The sequence below is a fragment of the Talpa occidentalis genome, unplaced genomic scaffold, assembly GCF_014898055.3.
Source record: "Talpa occidentalis isolate TD23 unplaced genomic scaffold, MPIMG_talOcc4v2.1 talOcc4.17, whole genome shotgun sequence".
Lineage (NCBI taxonomy): Eukaryota > Metazoa > Chordata > Mammalia > Eulipotyphla > Talpidae > Talpa > Talpa occidentalis.
This window is the reverse complement of record NW_023601754.1, coordinates 47790950-47813998: the sequence shown is the minus strand read 5'-3', so window position 1 is coordinate 47813998 and position 23049 is coordinate 47790950. Positions and strand designations below refer to the sequence as shown.

The window sequence follows — 23049 nt, the reverse complement described above, 5'->3', positions numbered from 1 at the left end:
GAAGGCGAGGTGTCTTTTTCAGCTGGATTTCTCATTGGAAATTTATTGTATCCATGAAGATTCTTTTGGTGACAAATAAAACAAATGGTGGCAAGCACTGTGGATGTGTGATTTCCTCCGCTCACTAGTCACAAAATCTACTGCAATTTGTCTTAAACATACGGGGACTTTGTGCAGCCGAGGGTGGGTATCAGGTTAGTTTCGATCCAGCTGCTCAGATGATGACTTCATGACTCAGTTTCTCCAGATCACCTGCTCTGCCTTCCGTGGTGTCTGCACCGCTGTCTTCCCCACCACTGCTCTCCTCAGTGACCCAGGATGTCCTTGTGTGATGAAGAAAAGCATCGCTGTAGATGGAGGCTTCGTGGGGTTGGACACATGACCCAGCAGTGGGGCGTCTGTCCTCAGAAATCCCTACACCCCCGTGTTCATGCTCTCAGTCACCTGACTGGGTCCCGTGCCTCCTCTGACCCAGCACGGTGGGTGGGTCCTGCCGTTACTAAGTCAGCCGCCGGCCACCTCCACCAGAGAGAAAGGCAGGGTGGGAAGGCCGCTGAAGGCGTCACCTCTGGCCTCCACACACCCAGACCCCGAATGACACTGGCACCCGGAGGCGGAGACTTTGGAAAAAGGCGTTTATTGGTGTGGCGGTCTCAACACTCCCCATGAATCGGAACACACGGCCCCCAGGGCCCCCGCCCCCCTCCCTGGCATCCCGTCCCCCGCCCCTCCCCATCCCCTGGACCCTGGGAATGGAAGACAATGTGGGATGGGGCCCACGCCCCCGTCTGAGGTACAGTCACTGCCCCTGGCCCTCGCCTGGCTCTGCCTCCCCCAGCCCTGGCTGGTCTGGTCCGGGTGGGCGACTCGGCCTGGGGTCGGGGCTCGGTGTCTATGTGATGACGCCTCTCCCCGCTTTGCCTGGTGTGACGTGCCGGAGGGGGCTGTTCCCACCATATCAGAGCTGGGGTGCAGCCTCTCGGAGCCCCTTTTGGACCACAGTTGCCACCTTTGGGGGAGCTACAGCTGGTCACCGGCTACAGGGCAGCTGGAGACAGGGGGCTATTGCTGGTCACAGTCGCTGGTGTGCGTGCGTGCGTGCGTGCGTGTCTATCTGAGTGTGTGTGAGGGCTCGGTCAGCCTCTGGGAGGGGCGGTCGGCGGAAAGAGCGGGGAGGGTGGACCAGTGCCGGCACTGCGGGCGGCTGGCTGGCGCTGCAGGTGGCACGGGAGTGGTGATGGGGCAGGGCAAAAGCACTGAGACAGACGGGTGGCTCGAGGCACCAGCCTGACAGCTGTATGGAAGCACCGTTTGGCCCGGGAGGGGGCCAGAAAGTCGGGGAGGGGGTTGGGGGAGGGTCTTGGGCTCCTGAGCCAGCCGTGGGGCCTCTGGCTGCAGGCAGCTGGTGGTTGGCAGCAGGATGTCCAGAGCCCAGACGGGTGTCCCCCACCTACCCAGCTCAGCGGTGGGTGAGGCACCCCCCTCAGCCCCACCTGCCCAGGAGACACCCCTTCCGAGGGGAGGGGAGGGGCAGGTGTGCGTGCATATACTGGGGAAGCAGGGAGCCCCGGAGAACCTCTCTTCACAGCTTCTACCACGAAACCCCCACACCCACCTCCAGCCAGAGGTGAGAGGCTGAGAGTGGGGGCAGTGGATGTGGGGGTGCCGGGGGAGGGAAGCTCGTCGAGCCCCCCCTTTCCACCCCACCACCCCTCCCCACACACGCGCACACACACGCGCAGCGCCACGCGCACACCCACTGCACACACGAGATCTGGTCGACAGCCTGAGCTAAGAGAGGGGTGTGGGGTGGCCGGGGGGGTCACAATCGGACGTGAACGGCGGTGAGAATGGCTGTAGAAAGATGCATAATTTTGCGTTATCCCTCACAGTGATGGGTTCTGTAAAGATCTTCCTCGCTGCTCCTCCTCCTCCCTTCTTCCACGATGGCCGAGAGCTCCTCTCCGCTGCAGACCCACGGCGCTCGCTCCCCCCTTCTGCTCTCGCTCTCGGCTTCAGGCCCCCTGCAGGGGGGGGTCAGCAACACTGGGCTCCTCCTACACCCTCCACCACAGCCACCCCAGGGCGAAGAGGAGGGTCAGGGGCCCTGGGGGCCTGGGCGCAGAGTTCTCCAGGGATCCTGGGCCTGGGGAGAGACAGAGGGTCATGGGGGAGAACACGGAGGGGGGTGTCAGGGAGAGTCTCCTTGGAGACCCCATCTGTTTGGGCATCTCTGGAGGCCTGGGACTCTCTGGGTCTGTCTTTCCAGAAACAGTTTCTGTCCCCCAATCGCTGCGTCCATCAGCACTGTGGCCTCTCTGCGCCCTACCGCCTGTTTCTCCTTTTCAAGACTTCCACGCTCCAGCCCGCTCTGCCCTCGGCTCAGCCCCACGCCTTGGGATGGCTTCTCTGGCCCCTCTTTCTTCCAGCTCCCATGCGTGCCCTGCATATAGAGGCTTCGTCTCTCTCGGAAAGGCCCCTGCAGGGCCTCCCTGCCTCCGTCTCTCCACAGCTCCGCCCTCCAAGAGCAGAGGAACCCCCTTAACATCAACCCTGCGCTGCTGCTGCCAGCCTCCAGCAGCCCCGCCCGCAGTGGCATCAAATCCGGGGTCACCAGGCCGGTGAGCCTCGGCTAGTCTAACCTCAGGCTTCACTCCACTCCCGTGCTGCCTGCCTCCTTGGGGTGCCCGCCCCCCCCCCAATTCCCACTCCAGGCGAGGCTTCGCGCTGCTCTAGGCCGGGCGGGCTGCTTCTATCGCTCCGGTCTCAGTTCAAACGCGACGGTCTCCGGAGACTTTCTCTCGTGAGCCCAGTGCTAGCCCCCCAAACCCCCCCACCCCGTGCGGGTATTTATTTTGCCTCCGGCCTTTATCGGTATCCAGGATGACTGCCTGCTTATTTACGGCTGCCTGCGCCGGATCTCATTATGTAATGTCGCACGCGGCTACTTGATGGCGAGATCTAGCCCTGACTCAGGTGCCCTGCGAGTGCCCAGCGCCCGGCCCGCTGGGCGGCACGGGACCTGCGGGTCGGAGGGAGGGATTTCCGGCCCGGGCGCAGCGCCCCAGTCTCCGCGGGCCTCTGAGCCAGCGTGGGCGTGGTCCCGGCGGGGCTGCCCTGGCCCCGCCCACCAAGGGCCCGCCCCCTTCGCGGCCCCGCCCCCCGCGGCCGCCCGGGACGCACGCAGGAGCCGCATGGAGGCGCTGGAAGCTCCGAGCCGGTTGGCGGCGCGACACGTGTAGTTGCCGTAATGCCGGGCGCTCACGTTGGCGAAGAGAAGCATCGAGCGGGTGCGCTCCGTCTGCACCTTCAGCCCCTCCGAGGCGCCGCCACTCAGCCTGCCGGCGAGTCGGGTCAGGGACCCCGCGGGCCCGGCCTCCCCAGCCCGACCCTCAGGACCCCGCTTTCCCGGGACCCCGCGTCCTGCCCCCCACCCCAGTGACTCCCAGCTTCGGGTTCCAGCCCCCCGGGATTCCCGGCCACTCCCACCGATGCCCCACTCCGGCACCCCCAGCCCCAGGGACACTGGACTCTGCGCTGGGTGCCCCCGATCTCTAGGGACTCCCAGGCGCAACGGCCCCTAAAGCTTCCCCTAAAGCTTCCCCGCCAGGTCCTCGGCGCGGCTCCGACCTGGGACCTGCTGCACAGCCGAGGAGACTGGGCCCAGGGCCCAAATGTCCATGCAGCCCCAGGCTCCCTGGGGTCCGCCCGGCCTCAAAGCCTAAAAGCTGGACTCCCCCTCGCCCCGGCCCTCGGGCCCCAGGACTGCTCCCCCCGCCCGCTCCCGCGGACCCGGCCCCAAGCCCCGCGCCCGTCCTCACAGGCGGTCGTCCTTGAACCACTGGAAGTCCGCGGGGGGCACCGCCATGGCTTCGCAGCGCAGGAGGGCGGCGCGGCCCAGGGCTGTGCGGGCGCTGGTCACGTCGGTGATGGTCGGGGGGTCTGGTGCGGGGCGAGAGGCGGCGAACTGTCCCAGCCGCGCGGGCCCGGGCTCCAGGCCCGCGTCCTTCACCCCCCCCCCGGGGGCCGCCCCTCCCCGGCCGCGCCCCCAGAACCCCGCCCGGCGCGCCCGCGGCGCGGGGCTCACAGTTGACGGTGACCAGCACGCGGCGGCTGTCGGGCGCCGAGTTCACCCCGTTGTGGGTCACGCACTCGTACTCGCCGGCCTGGCCTCGCTGGATGTCGGAAATCTCAAGGATCTCGCCCTCCGAGGTGAAGCCGTCTGCGGGGGAGGGGCGGGGCGGGGGCGGGGCCGGACACAGACACTTAACACGGGACAACACGGGCACAACACGGACACACATCAGCGGGGCGGGCACCGCGGGGCCTGGAGGGCCCGGGCGCGGGACGGGCCTTCCCGGCGGTCTCCCGCGAGGGGCGGCGGGCGGTGAGGCTCTGGCTGAGGAAGCAAAGCCCAGCCGGGAGGCCTCACTTTGGAGCTGCGGTGGGGCCGGGGGTCTGGGGTCTGGCTCTTGGGGTCCTGGGACTCAGCAGCCAGGCTCAGGGCAGCCAGGCTCCAGGATCTCGAGTCCAGGACAGTGGGGCCCAGAGGGCCCGGTGGGAGAAGGTCCAGGGGTCTGAGATCTGGTTACTGGGGTCTGGGGTCCCCAGGGGCCTAGCGATGGCCACCACTGGCCTCCAAAGACCCAGCAATTGACGATCCAGGGTCTGGGCAATGGAGACCCTGTGGAAGGGGGTGGGTGCATCCAGGGTGTCATGTTCTGCCACTTGGCACCTTTGGGGAGTGACTGAGTGCACCTGAAGGGCTCTTAAAACAGATGCGGGGCTCTGACTGCTGAGATCCGGGTGGGCCCCAGCACACGCATTTCCAGCAAGTTCCCAGGAGATGCTGCATCAGCCCCCCTTGAAAACAGAGGAGGCCTGGCAGAGCCCACAGGGGAGGCTGGGGCGGGGTGTGTGTGGCGGGAGGTGAGCTGGGTACCTCGTGGTCTGAGCCAGGGGAATCCCGTGAGCTTCCAGGGAGGAGACTGGGGATATTAGTAATGGGGGGGCAGTAAACTGGGGTCCAGCGGGAGAGTTGGGGAAATGGCCCAGGTCTGAGGCCTGGGGGTCGGCCACGGAGACATGGGGTCGAGGAGGAGGGAACATCAAGCCATCACAGAAGTTGGGCTACGAGGAATGGAGATAGGAGGGATCTGGGACTCTACCTAGGGATGTGGGGACTCAAGGGGCCCAACTTCGGAGTGGGGACAAGCGTCTTTCCAGGAGGGGTGGGGGCCTCACCTCGGAGCTGCCTCCAGGTGACCGTGGGCTCCGGCCGCCCCACGGCCAGACAAAGCAGGTTCACATTGCCCCCCTCGTTCACTGCCACAGGCGAGGAGATGTTCACGATGCGGGCGGGGACTGCGGAGGTGGGTGAAGGTCAGAGAGGCTGGGTATGGAGGGACACCCTCAGCCCGGGAGCCCAGGCCCCGCCCCCTCACTCAGACCCTTGTCCAGGCCCCGCCCCCCTCAGCCCCAGGAGCCCAGGCCCCGCCCCTCCCTCATATCCAGGAGTCCAGGCCCCGCCCCCCACTCAGACCCTTGTCCAGGCCCCGCCCCCCCTCAGCCCGGGAGCCCAGGCCCCGCCCCTCCCTCATATCCAGGAGTCCAGGTCCCGCCCCCTCACTCAGACCCTTGTCCAGGCCCCGCCCCCCCTCAGCCCCGGGAGCCCAGGCCCCGCCCCCCTCAGCCCCGGGAGCCCAGGCCCCGCCCCCTCCCCCAAGGGAAAGGGGTTGGGGGGAGGGTCCCCCTACTCTCTGACAACCTCGTGTCTGTCCTCCCCCACCCGGGCCTGGCTCTTGCGCCAACTGTGCTCTGTCTTCCTGACTTTCTCAGCCTCTGTCTCTCTCCACCTTCCTGCTAACCAGTGTATCTTCCGATCTGAATTCCTCCGTCTGGGTTTCTATTTTCATTTCTCTACTGTTGTTGAAAGAGATGAAACCATGCAAGGAACACCCGCCTGGCCTTAACGGCCTGGGAGCCGCCCCTGTTCTCCTGTTTACCAAAGTCACCCTAGGCCCGAGCCCCCCACAGACGCGGCGGGGCTCCAGCTAACGGCGGGTTTGTATTTTCGTCTCCAGCGGGCAACGAAGGGCATGAAGTGAGGGTGTCCGTCCGCTGACAAAATGAGGGACTCGATGCCCCTGGGACCCCACCGTCTGGCTCCCTTCGGCCCCCCTGACGGCTTTCTCTGGGTTCCCCTGGCTCCCTGCACCCCGGCCACTTTTGATGCCACTGAGGGGGGCAGCCTCCCAAGCTCTGTCCCCGCTGGCCCCCTCTCTGTGGCCTCTGCAGTGCCGCCTCTGGGCACATCCGATCCAGTCGCGGGGCTGGCCTCTGCACATCTAACTCGGTTCCTCTCCAGCACATGCTGTTCCTTTCCCGCACCCCCTCGACCCGGATGGAGGTCTCCCTTCACATGTTCTGTCTGGGGAGCTGCCTCTGCACCTCCCCTGGGAGAGGCCCTGGGCCCCGGCAGTGGTGACAGCCTGCTCAGCCCTCCCGTCCTCAGGGCCCGAGCAGAGCTGCACAGCCGCTGCTCAGCACGCAAGCAGAGCCAGGCCGGGCTGCGAGAAGGCGAAGGTTCTTCCGGCTGAGGCCCGCAAGCTGGGCCAGGGCCCGCGAGGACAGGGCAAGGCCGGGAGACAGGGGTGGAGCGCCCGCGCCCCCCAGCCCGCAGCCCCACCCGGGCTCACCATGCACGATGAGGTAGACCTGAGTGGTGTAGGGCTGGTGGCGCGTCTGGAAGGAGCAGGTGTAGAGGCCCTCGTCGCCCAGCACCACCTGCGTGATGAGGATGGAGAACTCCTCGGGCGTGTTGACCAGCAGCCGCACGCGCGGGTCACTGGTCCAGCGGTCGTTGCCGGCGTACAGGATGTTGGATCGATTCAGCCAGGCCACGCGGGTCACATGCTCGTCGATGAAGCAGCTGCTGAGGCAGGGCCGAGGTGAGGCAGGTCTCCCCTGCCCCACCGGCCGCCCTCTGGGGTCCCAGCGCCAGGGTGGGAGTGGGGGGTGAGCCCTGGGCGGATGCAGCAGGGCCCACCTGACGGGCCGGTACACTGAGCCGCAGCTTGGGGGGAGAGAGGGGGACACGAAGCCCAGAAAAGGGGGGGGCAGAGAATTAGGGGGGATAGGGGCCTGGGGGAAGTGCCAGTCTGGCTCCCTTACTGAGCCCCCCCATGCCCCTCCCTCCCCCTCAGGGCGCTGCAGACTCTCAGTCCTCACCCCTTCGGCAGATGGGGACACCCAGAGCCCACTCCCAATGGGGAGTGCCTGAGCCAGGCTGGGCCTGCAGGTCAGGACTGGCCCCCAGAGGAGGGGCGCACAGGCCAGGGTAGGCCTCCCCGGTGAGGCAGGCAGTACCTGAGGGTGGCGTTGTCGCCCTCGCACACGGTGTAGTTGTCGGCGGGGGAGCTGAACTCCAGGCTCTGGGACAGCAACCCTGTGGGGAGGGGCCCGCAGCTCAGCCACAGGGGGCCTGGGGCCTGTGCCAGCACCCAGCAACTCCCTGGGAGCCTGCACCCGGCACAGAGGTTCCCGGATGCACACACTGCCTTGCCACGGGGTCACAATGGCCCCCACAGACACGCAGGTGGGGTCCCACCTGGACACACCCACCCACTCGTCTCCAGAAGCATGGAGACAACCCCCAATTACAGCGTGCAAACACGGAGGGGTGGATGCACATGCAGGCGCTGTGCACAGGCACACAGACACGCAGGCAGACGCAGCTACCTGTAAATACACGTGCAGATACACACCTGCAGGTGCACGATTACACACCTGCACGTGCACACAGGTGCACACATCCCTTGCACACCTGCCCGTGAATACTCACCTGCACAGGCACAAACCTGCACAGGCACAAACCTGCGCACACAGACACATGCACACAGAAGCATATAAATACAGATTTGTGCACACGCACACACTACCTCTACACACGTGTGACACGTAGAGGCACACACCTATTCATGTCAGTGTGCGCACATAAACACACACACTCATATTTCAAACACACACAGAGGTACCGATGTGCATGCGTGTGCGCACAGTCACAGGCGCAGGAGTCCGCAGCGCACATGCACCCCCACAGAGGCACGTGCCTGTGCACAGACACGTGGCATCCAAAAGCACACGGAGCCAGCTACTGGCGACACCGCGCACCCACACGTGCGCACACACAGATGCATGCAGAGGCACGCAGACGCCCATCTGTCACCACCGCGGTGCCCCCGGGGCGCGGGGTCTGGCCGCGCACAAGCCTCACCACCCGCGTCTGCAGACCCCTGTGCGCCCCGCCCGCGCACACCCCGGCGAGGTCCCCGCCCCCACCCATTCATCTCTCGGCGGACGGTGGACCGTGGCCAGCCGGCTGGACCGTGGCCAGGACTGGGGGCTGGGCCGGCGGAGGCGGCGGATGGAGACGGCAGCAGGCCGCAGACCGAGCCGAGGAGGCAGTGACCTTGGAGAGAGGGCCCTGCATGGGGCTGCCCGGCCGCCGCCCGGGGACCAGGAGCTAATTAATCTAATGAATTAATTGCCCGTGCTGCCCCGATGACTCTCCCGGGGCCGCTCCATCAGCAGCCCCGCAGGACAGGGCCGAGGAAGCCGCGCACGGAGCTCCCGGCCCGGCCCGCCCGCGGCGTTGAGCCAGGCCAGGCCCCCCGGGCTGTGCCGAGCCTGGGACGCCGGCGGAGCGCAGGGGCCGGCGCGGGGCCCGCGGCACACACCGCCCAGGGCGCACAGCGGCCGGCCTGCAGGGACTGGCGACTGTCTCCCGGAGCCCGCCCTCGCCGGCCACAGCGGGGCAGCCGGGCAGCCCCTGCGCGCCCCGGAGCCGACCCGCCATCTGCCAAGGGCGCCGTCCGGACACCCGCGCGGCACACGCGCCAGTGCGAAGGCGACACAGCGACAGCCCCAGCCAGGGCCGCTGCGCGCGCGCGCGCACACACACGCGCGCGCGCACACCCCGGCTTCATCGGTCACACAGACACCAGCAGCCGAGAGCCGCGCACCCCGCCCCCCCACGGCGCTCGCGCGCGACGCTCCAGCCGGGGCCGCGCAGCCGCTCCACCTCGCAGCCTCCCGCGCACAAAGGGGCTGCCGGGGGCCAGGACTCGCGCGCACGTGCTCGCGCTGTCGCCGCGCGCCATCTGTCCCGCTGCCGGTCGCGCACACTCGGGGCTGGGGCTTCCCCACCCCACCGCTCTGACATTTAGGGACGGCGGATTCTTTCTCTCGGGGGTTGGGGGGGGGCGCCAAGCAGCATTCCTAGGCCCCAAGTCCCCAGACATGTGTGAGATGCCCCCCCGGGGGCAAAGGACTCCCCACCCCTGCGACAGTCACTGTCCAAAGTTAGGGGAGGGGAACCCGAGCCTGCGGGCGACGAGGGAGCTGTCCAAGGTGCCCCTAAGCCTCAGAGGCTGACTCCAACCAGGCGCTCCCCCACAGGAGCCAAGCCCACAAACCAGGGCCCCGGGGTGAGGGGTGGATCCCACAGAGACAGGCAGGACCCTACCCAAATGTTTCGGCATTCAGAAACAGGGCCAGCAGACACGCCTTGCCAGAGGGCCTGTCCCCACGCTCAGAGCTGCCCAAGGCTCCCGCCTGCCCCAGGATGACGTCCCAGCGCCTGGCCTGGGGCGGGCACCCTCGCGTCCCAGCTCTCCTAGTGCATGTTTGACCTGGCTCTGCCCGTCCCCTCCCAGTCTTCTTGCCAGCGTATCCCACCAAAATGTCTGTCTCGCACAGTTCCCAGACCCCAGGGTCAGGTGTGTGACCTTGGACACGTCTCTTCCTCTCTCTGGGCTTCAGCAAAAGGGGTTTAGCCCCCAGGCCCAGTGTCTCTCTGGCTCGGATCAGACCCCTCTGGATGGCGTCTGGATCCGTGGACATTGCCTCACAGGGCCTCTCCCAGGCAGGACCAGGGTCTGACCCACCTCCAGGCTCCAGCCTCGCCTGACTCAGTGTCTGGGCTCCGGGATGTTTTACGATGTGTCTAACCTGTGGCTAACCGAACGAGCAACGAGGCCGGCTCCTTGAGAACGCTGCTTGCAAACTCTGGCTCAGTGGCGGGAAGCTCTCCCTGTCCTCTCCAGGTTTGGCCTCTGTTCCCACAATGCCAGGACTGCTTTCACTACAGCCCAGATACCACGTGTCTGTCGGTCCCCGCCATCAGAATAGACGTTCTGATGCAGGTCTGTGTCCCCACTATGTCCCAGCACTGGGACTGGCCCATGGGAGGCCTCGAGAAATATGTCAGACAAGCGAATGGAAATGGATGCCTGCCACAGGCTTCTCTAATTCCTGAACTCCTACTCATTCTTCAAGACCCAAACCCAAAAGCCCCCTCCTCCAGGAAGACCTCCATGACTGATTCAGGCAGAGAACACCTGCATCCTCTGGCTCAGTTGGAACAATGTCCAGGGGTGTCTCGGCTCCACGTGCCTCCCCTAACTGACTAGGAGTTCCCTGAGAACTGAAATCTTGGCTGAGGCCCTCAGAGCTAGGCATAGCTCAGCATTTGAAGAGAGAATGGGTGGTCACTAGAGATCCAGTAAGAAAGCCCAGAGGAGCCTGACCCAGGAGAGCAAAGGTCTGCCCCACTATTTTCTGGCTGGGGAGCCCCCTGCCAGGCTGAGCCTCAGTTTCCCCATTTGTAAAAGGAGAGAAGTAAGTTTTTCACTCTAAAGGCATTTATGAGGGATTCTGTGAGAACACGCCAGCAAAAAAGAAAGAAAAAATTAGCTCTTGGCGTGCAGAAGGGCACAGCAAGCGCATGGGCTTGTAAAAGAAACGTCTATTGTTATCCACCCCGGGAGCTGCTCTCCCTCCAAGCGCTCCGGGTGGGGGTGGGAGGCCAGGGTGTGTCTGGTCGACCTTGTTGGGTGCCCAGCACCCACCCCAGAGTCAGCCATGGCGCCCAGCTGCCTGGTCAGTGTCCACTCTAACACCACCGGCCTGTGTAACTGGGCTCAAAGCGGGAGAACTGGGGAGCCCCGCTGCTGAGTCACACAAGGCAATCGCCTCCCTAGGACTTGGTTTCCCCGCCTGTAACAGGGACGATCATCGCAGGCCCCTCGTGGGGACGTGGGGGGAGGATGAGGAGAGGTTGGCCAGGCCATGGGCGCCTGCCCATCAGTGCCGGCCCGGGGCTGCACAGGCGCTGCTGGTGGGATGGTCGTGCCGAGGGTGTCCGGCTGGGGGCCGCGTGGGTGTCCGCCCGTCCAGACCCATTTGAGACTCAGGGTGAGCTCGCGCTTCAAGAGAAGGGGGCTGCTGACAGGCGGGGCGACCTTGTGTTGGAGCAAAGACACAGGTGGGACCCGCCGAGGGAGTGGTGTTTAGAGTCTATGGCCCCAGAAACCCGACGGGAACCCCAGGTCCAGGCGCCTGCGCTCAGGTGGCCAATGACAGGGGAACTGGGCTGAAGCAGGGGTGCCCGGCAGGGAAGGGCGGCGAGAAGGAACTGGGCCCACCTGCAGGCATGGAGGAGCCCCCAGCCCCCACGTCCACTCTGCTGAGCCCCAGAGTCCAGAACACTGGGCGTCACTGACTCCTGGGGCTCCCCCTGAACCCAGAGCCTTGGCCTTGCCACAGCACATGTCCCTTCCTGCTGGTTCCTGCCTCGGGGCCTTTGCCCTGGTCTCCTGGGTCTTGCAGCGCCGGCCTGTCTCCGCTCCATGCGCCCCCCGACCCCCAGGCCTCTGGAGTTTCTGCTCTGGTTTCCTGATCTCCCCAGGCCCCTAGGGTCTGAGATCCCTGTGGGCAGGGCTCCAGCGACCCAGCTCCCCCGGCTCCATCCCCAGTGCCCAGAACCCCACTCTGTGCTCCCCGAGTCGGGTCCTCTGTGCTCCCAGAGTCGGTCCAGGGGGACCGACCGAGACCCCCACTGTGCGGCAGGCCACAGCCGGGGTAGACCCGGCGGGGATGGTCGCGGGCCGTCCTGCGCCTGTCCGGCCAGCGAGGACGGGCGCCACACTGCAGGCCACAGCTGGCTCCATGTGCGCGTGTGCGTGTGCGCACGTGTGTGGGCACAGCGGCCCTGGAGGAAAAAGCAAGCCAGACAGGACAGACGCTGGAGCAGAGTCTGCGGGCCAGGCTGGGAGCAGTGGCTACCTTGTTTCTACCCCAAGCAACACCAGCACCCAAGTCCCCTTGGCTTCTGTAGCACCGGACCGCCAGGGAGGGAGAGGGGCGCAGCCTGGGCCCTGGGGGCCGTGGGCTTTCCTCAGCCAGAGCCCAGGGCCTGTGGGTGGGGGTGCCTGTGGGCAGGTGTGTCCTTGGGTGGGGGGATCTGTGGGTGGGCGTGTCCATGGGCAGGCATCTCAGTGGGTGGGGGTGTCTGTGGGTGGGTGGGGGTTTCCGTGATGGGGGTTTCCGTGGGTGGGGGTGTCTGGGGGTGGGGGTGGGTGGGCATCTCTGTGTGGGCAGGGCTGCATTCAGGCTGAGCTCTGTCTCAGACGCCCCCCCGCCCCAGCCCCCTCTCGCCCTGGGGTCTCACACCCGACCCCACTCCAGCCCTGCACGTGTGTACCAGCGTGATCTGTGGCCCTGCGGAATGGAAGGGCAAAGTGGGGTGTTATCTCAAGAGTAAAAGGAAAAGGGGGGCAGTGAAGGGAGAGGACAGGGAGTGGGGAAGGTCACCAGGGGGGTGAGGACTGAGGGTAACAGAAGGCCAGGGGTTCCCAGGAGGGAGCTGGGGGCGCACTGGGGGCAGGCGAGGGCGTGGGGAGCAGTTCCAGAGCCCCGGAGGGCCCAGCTGCGGATGGAGCAGGGTGCAGAGCCAGAGACCCAGAGAAGAGACAAGTGCAATGTCAGGCGAGCTGGGCGCCTCTGGGAATGACCCAGACGCTGGGGGAGGCGAGGCAGACAGCCCAGGCGGGCGGGGCGGGAGGGCCGGCGCGGTGCCTGTGTGTCTGCAGGTGCGCCTGGGGTCGGGCTGGGTGACGGGTGTTTCTGGGGCTGTGCGTGCCCCGCGCGAGTGGGTGAGGCCCGGGAGGGCCGAGCCCCCCTCAGAGTGTCTGGTTGGCCGGGCTGAGCTGGGTTCCGGGCAGGGCCTGGGGGAGCCCTCCAGAAGCCGTGAGGTCACTGTTCCCTGCCTCCTCGCTCCCTGCCTGTGCCCTGGGGCCTCTCCTGGCCCGCCCTGGCCGCGGACCCCTGGGGAGACAGCACCTCCATTACACGTCTCAGTCCAGAGACCTCCCAGTGCACTCGCGAGCCCCCCACTTTCCATTTTCCCGTCCCTGCCCCTCAGGAGGCCAGCCCCACTCCCCCAGACACTGCTGTCCCCAGACATTAATCCTCTGACCCCGCGTTAACCCTTTCCTTCCCCCAGAGTAAACCTCCTTTCTCAACCTGCCCCTCCTAAGTCCGTCTGTCCCCCACTTCAGGCATTCAGCCAGCGCTTCCCACATCTGGGTCCCCAGGCCACCCCCCAACTTCCTGGATGTCCCACTCCACTCAAGTGCAGACACCCCCAAATACCAACACTTTCTCCCAACCTCGAGGGCCCAGCCTGGGGAATTCCCCCCCTCCCAGCGGGGAAGCCAGGCCCTCGCCCCTTTATTTCTGGCCCTGGGACGCTGTCAGTGGCCGCCCCTGGACCCCCCCCATGCGACTCCCGGGAGACACCATCCCCCCACCTTTGCCCAGAAATCCCCGCCCTCGAAGATGAAGACCCCCGACGGGGCATCACCCCCCTTCGCCCCACCCCAACTCAGTTCAGAGATGCTGCCCGCGGACCCCGACTTTCGCGCCGGAGCCCCCTCCCGGCTCCGGGGCCGCAGACTCCAGCCCCCAGGCCGGGCGGGACCCGGACCCCCTCGCGGCCCGAGGCCCCGGCTCCCGGCCCGGGCGCGCCCCCGCTGCGGGCGCCGCTACACACTCCGAGGACCCCCCTTTCCGCCCGGGGAGGCGCCCCCGCGCCCCGACCTCCGCGTCCCGGGGCCTCCCCGGCCCCGCCCGGGAGGCACCCCCACCCGCCCCGCCCGGGACCCCGCGTCGGCGAGCCCCCCGCCCCCGGGCTGCGGTACCTCGGCTGATGACGGCCAGGCCGGCCAGGGCGGCGGCGGCGAGGAGCCGGAGCCGGGCCCCGGGCGCAGGGGGGGGCATCGCGGCGGCGGCGGCGCGGAGGGGGAGGGGAGAGGGGGGGCCGGTCCGGGGCGCGCGAGGCCTGGGGGAAGAGGGGGAGGGGGAGGGGGACCCCGCCTGCGGCTGCACCGGCCCGGGGGGCGGCGGGGGCGGGGGAGGGGGCTGGGGGGGCGCGACGAGGCGGCCGGAGCTGCTGCAGACCCGGGGAGGGGGCGGCGCTGACGGGCAGGAAGGCCGGCCAATCAGGGGAGGCGGGGGGCCGGGGGCGGGGCCGAGGGGGTGCTCGGCGGAGGGAGAGGCCTTTGTTACTGCGGCCCGGCCCCCGCCCCTCCCGCCCCCGGCGTCCCCGCGGCGTCCCCGCGCGATCCCGGACCCCGGGCCCGGGCCACTTCCCGGGGGCCGCCTCCCTCTGCTTCAGCCCCCAACCTCCTCCCAGGTGCACCCCAGCCCCTCCTCCCCCAGCCCCAGCGACCCCGGCCCCCAGCCTCTCACACCCAGCTGCAGACCCTCAGCTCCTGCTCGCTCAAGCCCGGGAGCCCAGGCTCCCCGCCTCTCACTCACACCCGGGGTGCAGACCCCAGCTCCTCCCCGCTCAAACCCAGGAGCCCAAGCCCCCAGTCCCGCCTCCCCCAGCCCCTGGAGACCAAGCCCCCGGGCTCCTCCTTCACACCCAGGGTGCAGACCCCCAGCTCCTCCTCCCGGAAACCCAGGAGTCCGGGTCCCAGCCCCAGCGACCCAGGCCCCCAGCCTCCTCCCTCAGACCAGAGTCCTGGCCCTCAGCCCCTCCTCCTCGGGACCGCTGTTCTGCTTTCAAGAGTAACACTGACTCTGGGTGTGAAGTTCCTCCCTCCACCTCCACCCTGACCCCCAGGCTGACAGGGGAGTGGCGAAGTCTGGGGACCCTGATCTTGGGAGTGAGGCGATGGTAATCCAGGCCTCAGGTGCAAGAAATCCATACGCCCCATTCTCCCACTTGGCTGCAGGGCCTTGGATAAGTCACTTCTCTTCCCAGAACCCCAGGGTCTCCCCCTGCAAACTGGAGTAGCCTCTATTTCTCAATGTTGCTGAGAAAAAGAACAGATCCTGGGGGAGGCGCTAGCTCTGCCCAGCACCCCAACAAGCTACAGCCATTCCTTTCCTCGGGTCATAGGTACAGCAGGCCTCAGCCCTCCAGCCCTCAGGGGAGTTGTCTCTGTCCCATTTCTAGAGAACAGAGTGACCCTTGAATCTACTCCAAGTCTGGAGTTTTACAGTCAGAAGCGCGGGAGGGTGAGAGGCTCCCAGAGCCAGAGCAGGGAACAGAACAGGCAGACTGACGAAGTACACTGCTGAGGGGAGCAGCGGGCGGCAGGTGAGGTCTGTCGCACCATGTGGGACCCTCACTGGGGGCCAGGGATCGAACTAGCGCTGCAGAGGCTGCGGGCAGCTTCGCAGTCCAGTGCTCAATCGCTGCACCATCAGGGGAGGCCCCCAGTTGCTCCTCTTTCTGCTCATAGCCAATGTGCCGGCAAAAGCAGCTGTCTGCCTCCACGACAGGTCTCTGCTCTGCTGTGTTCTTCCCGCTCCGCCCAGGCCTAGCGTCCGCCTCGCCCCGGGTGACACTTTCCCTGCAGCAGCCAGGGCCCTGTCTTCCTGGCCAACACCCTCAGATCAACCACCACCAAACACGCGAAACAGCTGAAGCCTCTGCCCTACTGCAGAGCTCCAGCTGCTCTGGCCTTTCTGTTCCTTGCACTAACCAAAGGGCAATGAATATTCATTCATATGCCCTTGTGTGGCCACAGGACCTTTGCGCTGGCTGTTCCCTCTGCTGCTCTTCCCTTTCCCCAGACTCCCTACCGCCCAGGTCTCACCTTTAAGGAGACTTGACTCATCACGCTTCCCAAAGTAGCCTCCCCCTCCAGACACAAGTTTTTTGTGTCAGTGTTTTGCAGACTCAACTCCCTTATTTGTCCCCGTGTTTACTTCCAGTCTCTCCCCCATCCTCACGCCTCGCTTCCAGAACAAAAGCTTTGCTAGGGCAGCATTTTTCTTGTCTGTTTTTGCTCAAGGCTGTATCTCCAGAGCCCAGTCCAGTGACTGACACATAGTAGATACTCCATAAACTAGTTCTGAGGAACTCGTTGCTGACCTTCTGTCCTCACTGGGACAACTAGAGGCGACTCAGGTCCAAGAGGAAAAGGGACTCACATCTACACAGCCATGCAGCCCACGGGTCAGTGTGATGCTGTTGCTTTGCGCTGGCTCCTAAGACCCCATGGTCACGTGCTCAGGAATTGTGCCAGTCAGATGTTACACCATCATGAGCTTGAAGCTGGTCACGGGGAGAGTATTTACACCATGGTGACTGGCAAACACCACAGATTGGGATCTTTTTTTGAGTCATTTGATCAGCACATCACAGTGCACAGGCCATTGTGAGGCGGGCAAAAGGTCCTTGGTTTTTCCCTCTTAACTTCAGGGCCTTCTAGATTTAAGAAGAGGACCAGTGTTCCCACTACCTTAACTGGACCATCCCAGACCTGGCGACAAATGAGCAATGAACACGGGGGCATCTCTCCAAGCTCTTTTTTTTTTTTTTTTTTTTTTAAATAGAGGCATGTTATTTATTTATTTATTTATTTGTTTGTTTGTTTGTTTGTTTTTGTTTGTACATGCACTGGGTACAGTCAGAAGCGCGGGAGGGTGAGAGAATTCACCAGAGCCAGAGCGGGGAGCAGAGCAGGCAGAAGGACCGAAGCACACTGCTGAGGGGAGCAGCGGGCGGCAGGAGAGGTCCGCGCGCCATGTGGGACCCTCCTCTGGTGGCCGCGGAGCAGCCGGGGATCGAACCGGCGCCGCAGAGGCCGCGGGCAGCTTCGCAACCCAGCGCTCAACCGCTGCGCCACCGGGAGGCCCTCTCTAAGCTCTTTTGGCATACTACTTCCTCAGGCCTTATGGGATGTCTTGATTTTATCGCCACTTCACTGATGAGAAGCAGAGACAGAGACAACTAAGGAAAAACTGCCAAAGCCATAGACGTGGCTCAAGACGCCTGCTGTATGTGTAACAGACAACTAACTTGCAGCCAGAATACATAAAGGACTCTACAAATCAACAAAAAACAGACAACTGAGTTTTAAGAAGGGGTGAAAGACCTGGACAAGTATGCCCCAACAAAGAATACCTAAAAATCATGAAAACTTTAAATATCAATAGTCATCAGAGAAGGGCCTCCCCGGTGGCGCAGCGGTTGAGCGCTGGGTTGCGAAGCTGCCTGCAGCCTCTGCAGCGCCGGTTCGATCCCCGGCTGCGCCCCGGCCACCGGAGGAGGGTCCCACATGGCGCGCAGACCTCTCCTGCCGCCCGCTGCTCCCCTCAGCAGTGTACTTCTGTCCTTCTGCCTGCTCTGCTCCCTGCTCTGGCTCTGGTGAATTCTCTCACCCTCCTGCGCTTCTGACTGTACCCAGTGCTTATATAAATAAATAAATAAATCTTTTAAAAAAAAAACAGTCATCAGAGAAATCAAGTTCAAGCCACAACGCGCTATTTCCGCCATCCCACCAGGATGGCCACAGTGAAAACAGCTTCTAAAAACAAGTGCTGGTGAGGGTGTGGCCCACCTGGCACTGTCATGCCCTGCTAGTGGGCAGGCCCATGGGCCCAGCTGCTCTGCAGAAGGCGTGGGCCTATGAGCTGCACACGGCTTCACCTTGTGACCTGATGGTGTCACCCCTGGGTGTCTGTTCATCCGTGAGAAAAGAACATATAGGTGCACACACACAGTCGCATTTGAATATCCCTGTTGCTTTATTCAAAACGGTCCCGAATGGACGTGAGCACGAGCGTAACAGCAGGTCCTCTCACACAGACCGTGGAGGAGGCTACTTGGCGATAACACAGGAGGAGCTATGGACAGGGGCTAAAATGTGGATAAATCTTTGAAGGCAGAAAATGGAGCAAAAAACGCCAGAAGCCAGAGCTCACATGCTGTGTGAGGGTGTGAAGGCCAGGCCCAGGCCGCGTAAGCCATGATGGGCAGTCAGGAGGCCCCCGGCACTGCTGGGGGGCCGGGGCAGGGGCCGGGAGGGGCCATGGAGACTACACTCTAGAAACCTCACTGTCCCCTGGCAAAGGCCATTCATCTGTCCCTTCTGAATTCAGGGCCAGCTTGAGTCAGCAGCGGGCGCCCTGTCCTTGGCCCCGACACGTGCAGAGTGGCCAAAAGCGCGGGGGGCTGGCTGCCCACATCGTTAGCCGAGGGGTCACGACCAGCCACCCTCGCCCTGCTCGTCCAGAGTTGCCAAGGGGGCAGGAGGGTGGTTGGGGGGCGCTGGGCTCCAAACCAGTGCCTGTGAGGGGCTCTCAGGCAAGTCACGCGACGTCTGAGCCTCCCGCCCCCACTGAGAGGCAGAGACAGAGCCGCCCGCAAAGCGCTAGCTTGCACGGGGGATCAGTCCGATAATGCCTGCAGGTATTTGTGCAGGTGAGCTCAGCGTTCACGGTGATGCTGCAGACAGCCACGTCAGGTGGCGAGGACCCGCATGTGTGCACGGAGCAACGACACGCACGAACACACACACACGTGCACACACACCTAGCAGAGGGGGTCCAGCCCTGGGAAGAGCCCTGACCACGGGCAGACGTGGCTATGGGGCTTGGCCCTCCCGAGTCGCCCCGGCCACTTCACATTGAACGGCGATCTCAGCTTCTCCTGATCAAAAACAAGCATCAGGAGGCCCCGTGCGGGAGTGCCCGCTGGGAGGAGCTGGAGGAGCGGCCGGGCAGAGGCAGCTGCTCTGAGCTATCCTGCAGCTCCCCGCACGGACTCTGCGCCGGGCCCTCAGCACCATTTTGTTCCCACTGGGCCCACATGGCCTCTGATGTGGCGGCCTCTGCTCTTGCGTCCAGGGATGAACATTTCTCTGGGGTCAAGGGTCCTGAGCCAGGCATAGTCTTGCTTGGTGGCCTGAAGCACCGCGAGCCTCAGTCTCCATGTGTGTCAGGTGGGGTGCGGAGGGTGGGGTGCCACAACATCCCGTGCCCCTGCAGCGTCCTCGGGGTGTTTTCACTCCACAGGTCTGTTTCTCTCCTGGTAGGAGGCTGAGGCTGGATGGGGCGCAGTGCCCGAGGCTGCAGGGGTCACCCTGAGCCCAGGAGCCCCAGGGGCCCTCACTACTGTCCACCTCCGTGCTGCTTCCCTCTGTGCTCTGGGGGGTCAGCCTGCTGCCCGGCCAGCTGCCCCAGAGGGCAGTGAGCAGGTGAGTCCCTGGCTTGGACCAACGGGAGGTCTTGGGGGGGGTCTGCTGAGTGAATGGGTGGAGGTTGTGGGGTCCCAGAGAGAGTGGTGGCTCCCGTGTGCGGGTCTGAGTGGCCCACCCGGGGCTGGTGTGTCTGCAGCCTCCTCTCAAGCACCCCAGACTCTGCGAGAATCATACCTGGCTGTCCTCTGTCTCGCCTCGGGTCTCCCCCCAACAAGGCCTCCAAGTCGCTCCTCTAAGCCTGTTATGGGCTAGACTGTGTACCCCCAAATTCATGTGCTGAGCTCTTATCTGCAGGACCTCCGGAACATGACTGTATCTGGCAAGCGGGCCCTTCTCCAGGTAATCAGGGCAGAAGTGACTCGTCAGGGTGGCTCCAACGCAATGGGACGGGGCTCCTTATAAGAACCGGCGATCAGGGCCTCCCTGGTGGCGCAGCAGTTGAGCGCTGGGTTGCGAAGCTGCCTGCAGCCTCTGCAGCGCCAGTTCGATCCCCGGCCACCGGTGAGGGTCCCACATGGCACGCAGACCTCTCCTGCCGCCCGCTGCTCCCCTCAGCAGTGTCCTTCGGTCCTTCTGCCTGCTCTGCTCCCCGCTCTGGCTCTGGTGAATTCGTTCACCCTCCCGCGCTTCTGACTGTACCCAGTGCTTGTATGAATAAATAAATAAATCTCTTAAAAAAAAAAAAAGAACAGGCGATCAAAGGCCTCCCTGATGGCGCAGAGGTCAAGTCTCAGGACTATGAAGCTGTCCGCAGCCGCTGCGGCACACCCCTGCAGGGAGCTGACCCACAGGGCGCAGCAGACCTCTCCTGTCTCTCCGCTGCTCCCTCAGCAGTGGATTTCAGCAGATCTCCCTGTTCTCCCCACTCTGTCTCTGGTGAATCCTCTCACCCCCCCCCAGCTCTGGCCTGTACCCCAGTTCTTGTATGCATAAACAAATGCATAAAATCTTTTTTAAAGTCTTTAACAACAACAAAAAAAAAAGACAAAGAGGCGACCAGGACACACACAGACACGCAGAGGGCGACCCTGTGAGGACGCTAGAGGAGACCCCAGCACCCACAAGCCAGGCAGCAGCCTCAAGGAACCCAACTCTGCTGACACCTTGACCTTTGACCTCAGACCATCTGGCGTCTTGGCCCCAGTGCTTTGTTGTGGCACAGACCTGAGGAAAAAGCCATCCTCTCCTGACAGGGGCCGCAGTGCCTCTGGCCACAGCCTTCCCTGCAGAGTCCCGGCTGGGCAGGCATGTCCACAGCGCCGGCCGCCTCCGCGAAGAACCAGGTGCTCAGCAACCCAGCTGGCTCCCAGTTCTGACCTGCTGGGCGACCCCCACTCCCTCGCACCCCATCAGCAGCCAGGTCAGGCCCTAGCTTCTTTGTCACCAGCGACCCCTGCTGGTCCCGCGGGGGCAGCAACCCTGGCGCAGCCTGGCCCAGGGACTGGCCTGCAACCCGGGACCTGGGCAGTGGCTTCAGAGCCCTCAGGTGCTCTGTTCCCTGGCGGTTTTGGTTTCTCGGCCATCAGGGCCTCCCAGTCCTGAAACCTGGCTCTCCTCCCCCAAGCAAGCGCCTTCATTCTGAGGCACGGAACCCAAACCAGGGTCAGGAGACCCGGTTTCAGCGAGGGGTCCCTCCACCAACAAATAAAAATAGAACTCCTGGGCCTCCCTGGTGGCGCAAGGGGTTAAGCACCACACTATGAAGCGTCTGCAGCCTCTGCAGCACGCGTTCGATCCCCGGCTGGCCAGGGAGCAACCCACATGGCGTAGCGGACCTGTCCTGTCTCCCCGCTACTCCCCTCAGCGGTGGCTTTCAGTCAATCTGACTGTTTTGCTCCCCGCTCTGTCTCTGGTGAGTCCTCTCACCACCACCACCCCCATCTCTGGCCTGTACCCCAGCTCTTGAATGCATAAATAAATCTTTTCCAAAAAATAATAAAAATAAAATGAGAACTCCCCAGTGACCCCGCTTCTGGGCATTTCCCGGGAGAAGGTGGGAATACTGACTTAGAAAGACGTCTGCTCCCTAAGTCCACTGCAGCATTATTCACCATAGTCAAGAGGCAGTAGCCCCCCCAACGCCCCAGTTCAGATGACGGGTCACAGAGGCTGGCGACATGCCCAAGGGGGTATAGTCAGTCATCAGACACCCCAACTCTGTTCTGCCTCCTCAGACCCGGCTCCGGGCGGGCACAGCGGGGTACCACAGTGGCTGTCTGGGGCGGGGTTAGGGCTGAGGCCTCCCGCTCCTCCTCAACCCGGCCCCCACCTGCACCCTTTCCTGCCCTCCTCCAGCCCTCCCGCCCACCAGCCTCCCTCTCAGCCCTCCCCTGGACGTCACTCCGGGGGCCCCCTCCAGTGAAAGCTGACCCTCTTGGGGTTCTCAGGGGGCCGAGGCCCATGCCTGCACTTCCTGTCAAGAACCTTGCCCTCTGACCCCAGAGCCCCTTCCGCTATCCGAGGCTCAGGAAGACCCATGCTCTCCGGCTTCTGTCCAGACCCTTCTGTCCAGGGTCTGACCCTGACCCACCCTCCCCCCACGTGCACCCCTCAGGAGTCTCCAGGGCACGTGGGCACAGCCGGCTGCCCCCCTCCTCAGGTCCTGCAGCCAGTGCCCCTTCCCGGGTAATGGGGCCATTGTGGGGCAGGTGGCCCAGGCCAGGTCCTCCAGACGCCTCCACTCCTGCACAGGCCGTCGGGCGGGCTCACAGAGGCTTCTCTGGGACCCCCCCTCACCAAAGGACGAGCCCCTTCTCGGCCTGAGCAACATGGGCCGGCGGAGAGGGCCACAGAGGCCAGGCGGTGGCGGGCGGTGCGTTGGAACAGACCAACTCCCGGGAAAGCCACTCGCGCCGGATCCAGCCCACACGGTGGAGCCGTGTTCGTCCCCCTACGGCCGAGCCATGACCTCCCCTGCCCCCTAGATTCTCATGTCGGGGTCCTCCCACCCAGGAGCGCCTAGCCTGAGACCCCGCATGGCCTGTGGACGCCGGACAGAGGCTGAGGAGGATACCGCAGCGCCCGAACAGCCCGTGGGCCCAAACACTGTGCAGAGCAGACCAGAGCCACCTTAACTGAACAGAGGGGAGGCTCTCCCGGCAGCCTGCCCACACTGGCGATGGCAAGTGGACGGAATATTCAGAACCCTCAACACGGATGGGGCGGGACAGCCAGGAGGGCCGAGGCGCAGGGCAGGTGGGGGTGGCGCGGTGGACAGTGGGCCCATGGGCGCTGGGCCTGGCACTTACCCAGAGGCCGGAGGGCAGCGAGGCCAGGGAACGGTCACGTGGCCCTGACAGCCCTCCCCTGAGCCTGGAGACACCCAAGTCTCACCTGGAATCCGGGAGGTGAAGGGTTTCCCTGAGGCTATGAAATTCGAGCTGTGTCCTTGGGCTGCGCCCCACCCCTCCAGCACCCCCTTCCCAGCCCGGGCGGAGGTGCCAGCACACATCCCACTCGCCCTCCCTCGCCTGTGTGTTGGGGGGTCCCCTCCTGCCACTGCCCATCTCCCAAAGAAACTAGCAGGCCGCACCTCTCAGGTTACTCGAATGTAACTTCTACCAGGTCCCCTTCTGGGCATCTGTAACCACAAGGAATCCTCCTTTCTTAGGCTCCCCAGCACCCCTCTAGCCACGCCTCCGTTCACATGGGAGGGACCAAGACCCAGCGCCCAGGCCAGGTATGAAAGTACCCTAAGTTACCCTCA

At 64.5% G+C, this 23049-nt stretch overlaps 1 protein-coding gene across 1 annotated transcript; it reads right to left on the bottom strand.

Moving 5' to 3' along the window:
- Window positions 1-740: 740 nt before the first annotated feature.
- IGLON5 (IgLON family member 5) lies at window positions 741-14121 on the bottom strand. The gene is made up of 8 exons (XM_037517102.2): window positions 14043-14121; window positions 7369-7447; window positions 6699-6931; window positions 5245-5364; window positions 4088-4222; window positions 3822-3942; window positions 3184-3338; window positions 741-2146 (listed from the first exon to the last, which is right to left on the bottom strand). Exons 1-8 carry the CDS (start codon window positions 14119-14121, stop codon window positions 2058-2060), a joined length of 1011 nt encoding a protein of 336 aa, XP_037372999.1. The 3' UTR covers window positions 741-2057.
- Window positions 14122-23049: the final 8928 nt, after the last annotated feature.

Excerpts from the sequence above, each read along its gene's own strand:
- IGLON5 (XM_037517102.2), bottom strand. The coding sequence starts at position 14,121 with ATGCCCCCCCCTGCGCCCGGGGCCCGGCTCCGGCTCCTCGCCGCCGCC. Across the intron at positions 6,932-7,368 it reads GGCGACAACGCCACCCTCAG|CTGCTTCATCGACGAGCATG; the intron begins GTACTGCCTGCC and ends CTGCCTCAGCAG. Across the intron at positions 3,339-3,821 it reads TGGTTCAAGGACGACCGCCT|GCTGAGTGGCGGCGCCTCGG; the intron begins GTGAGGACGGGC and ends ACTCGCCGGCAG.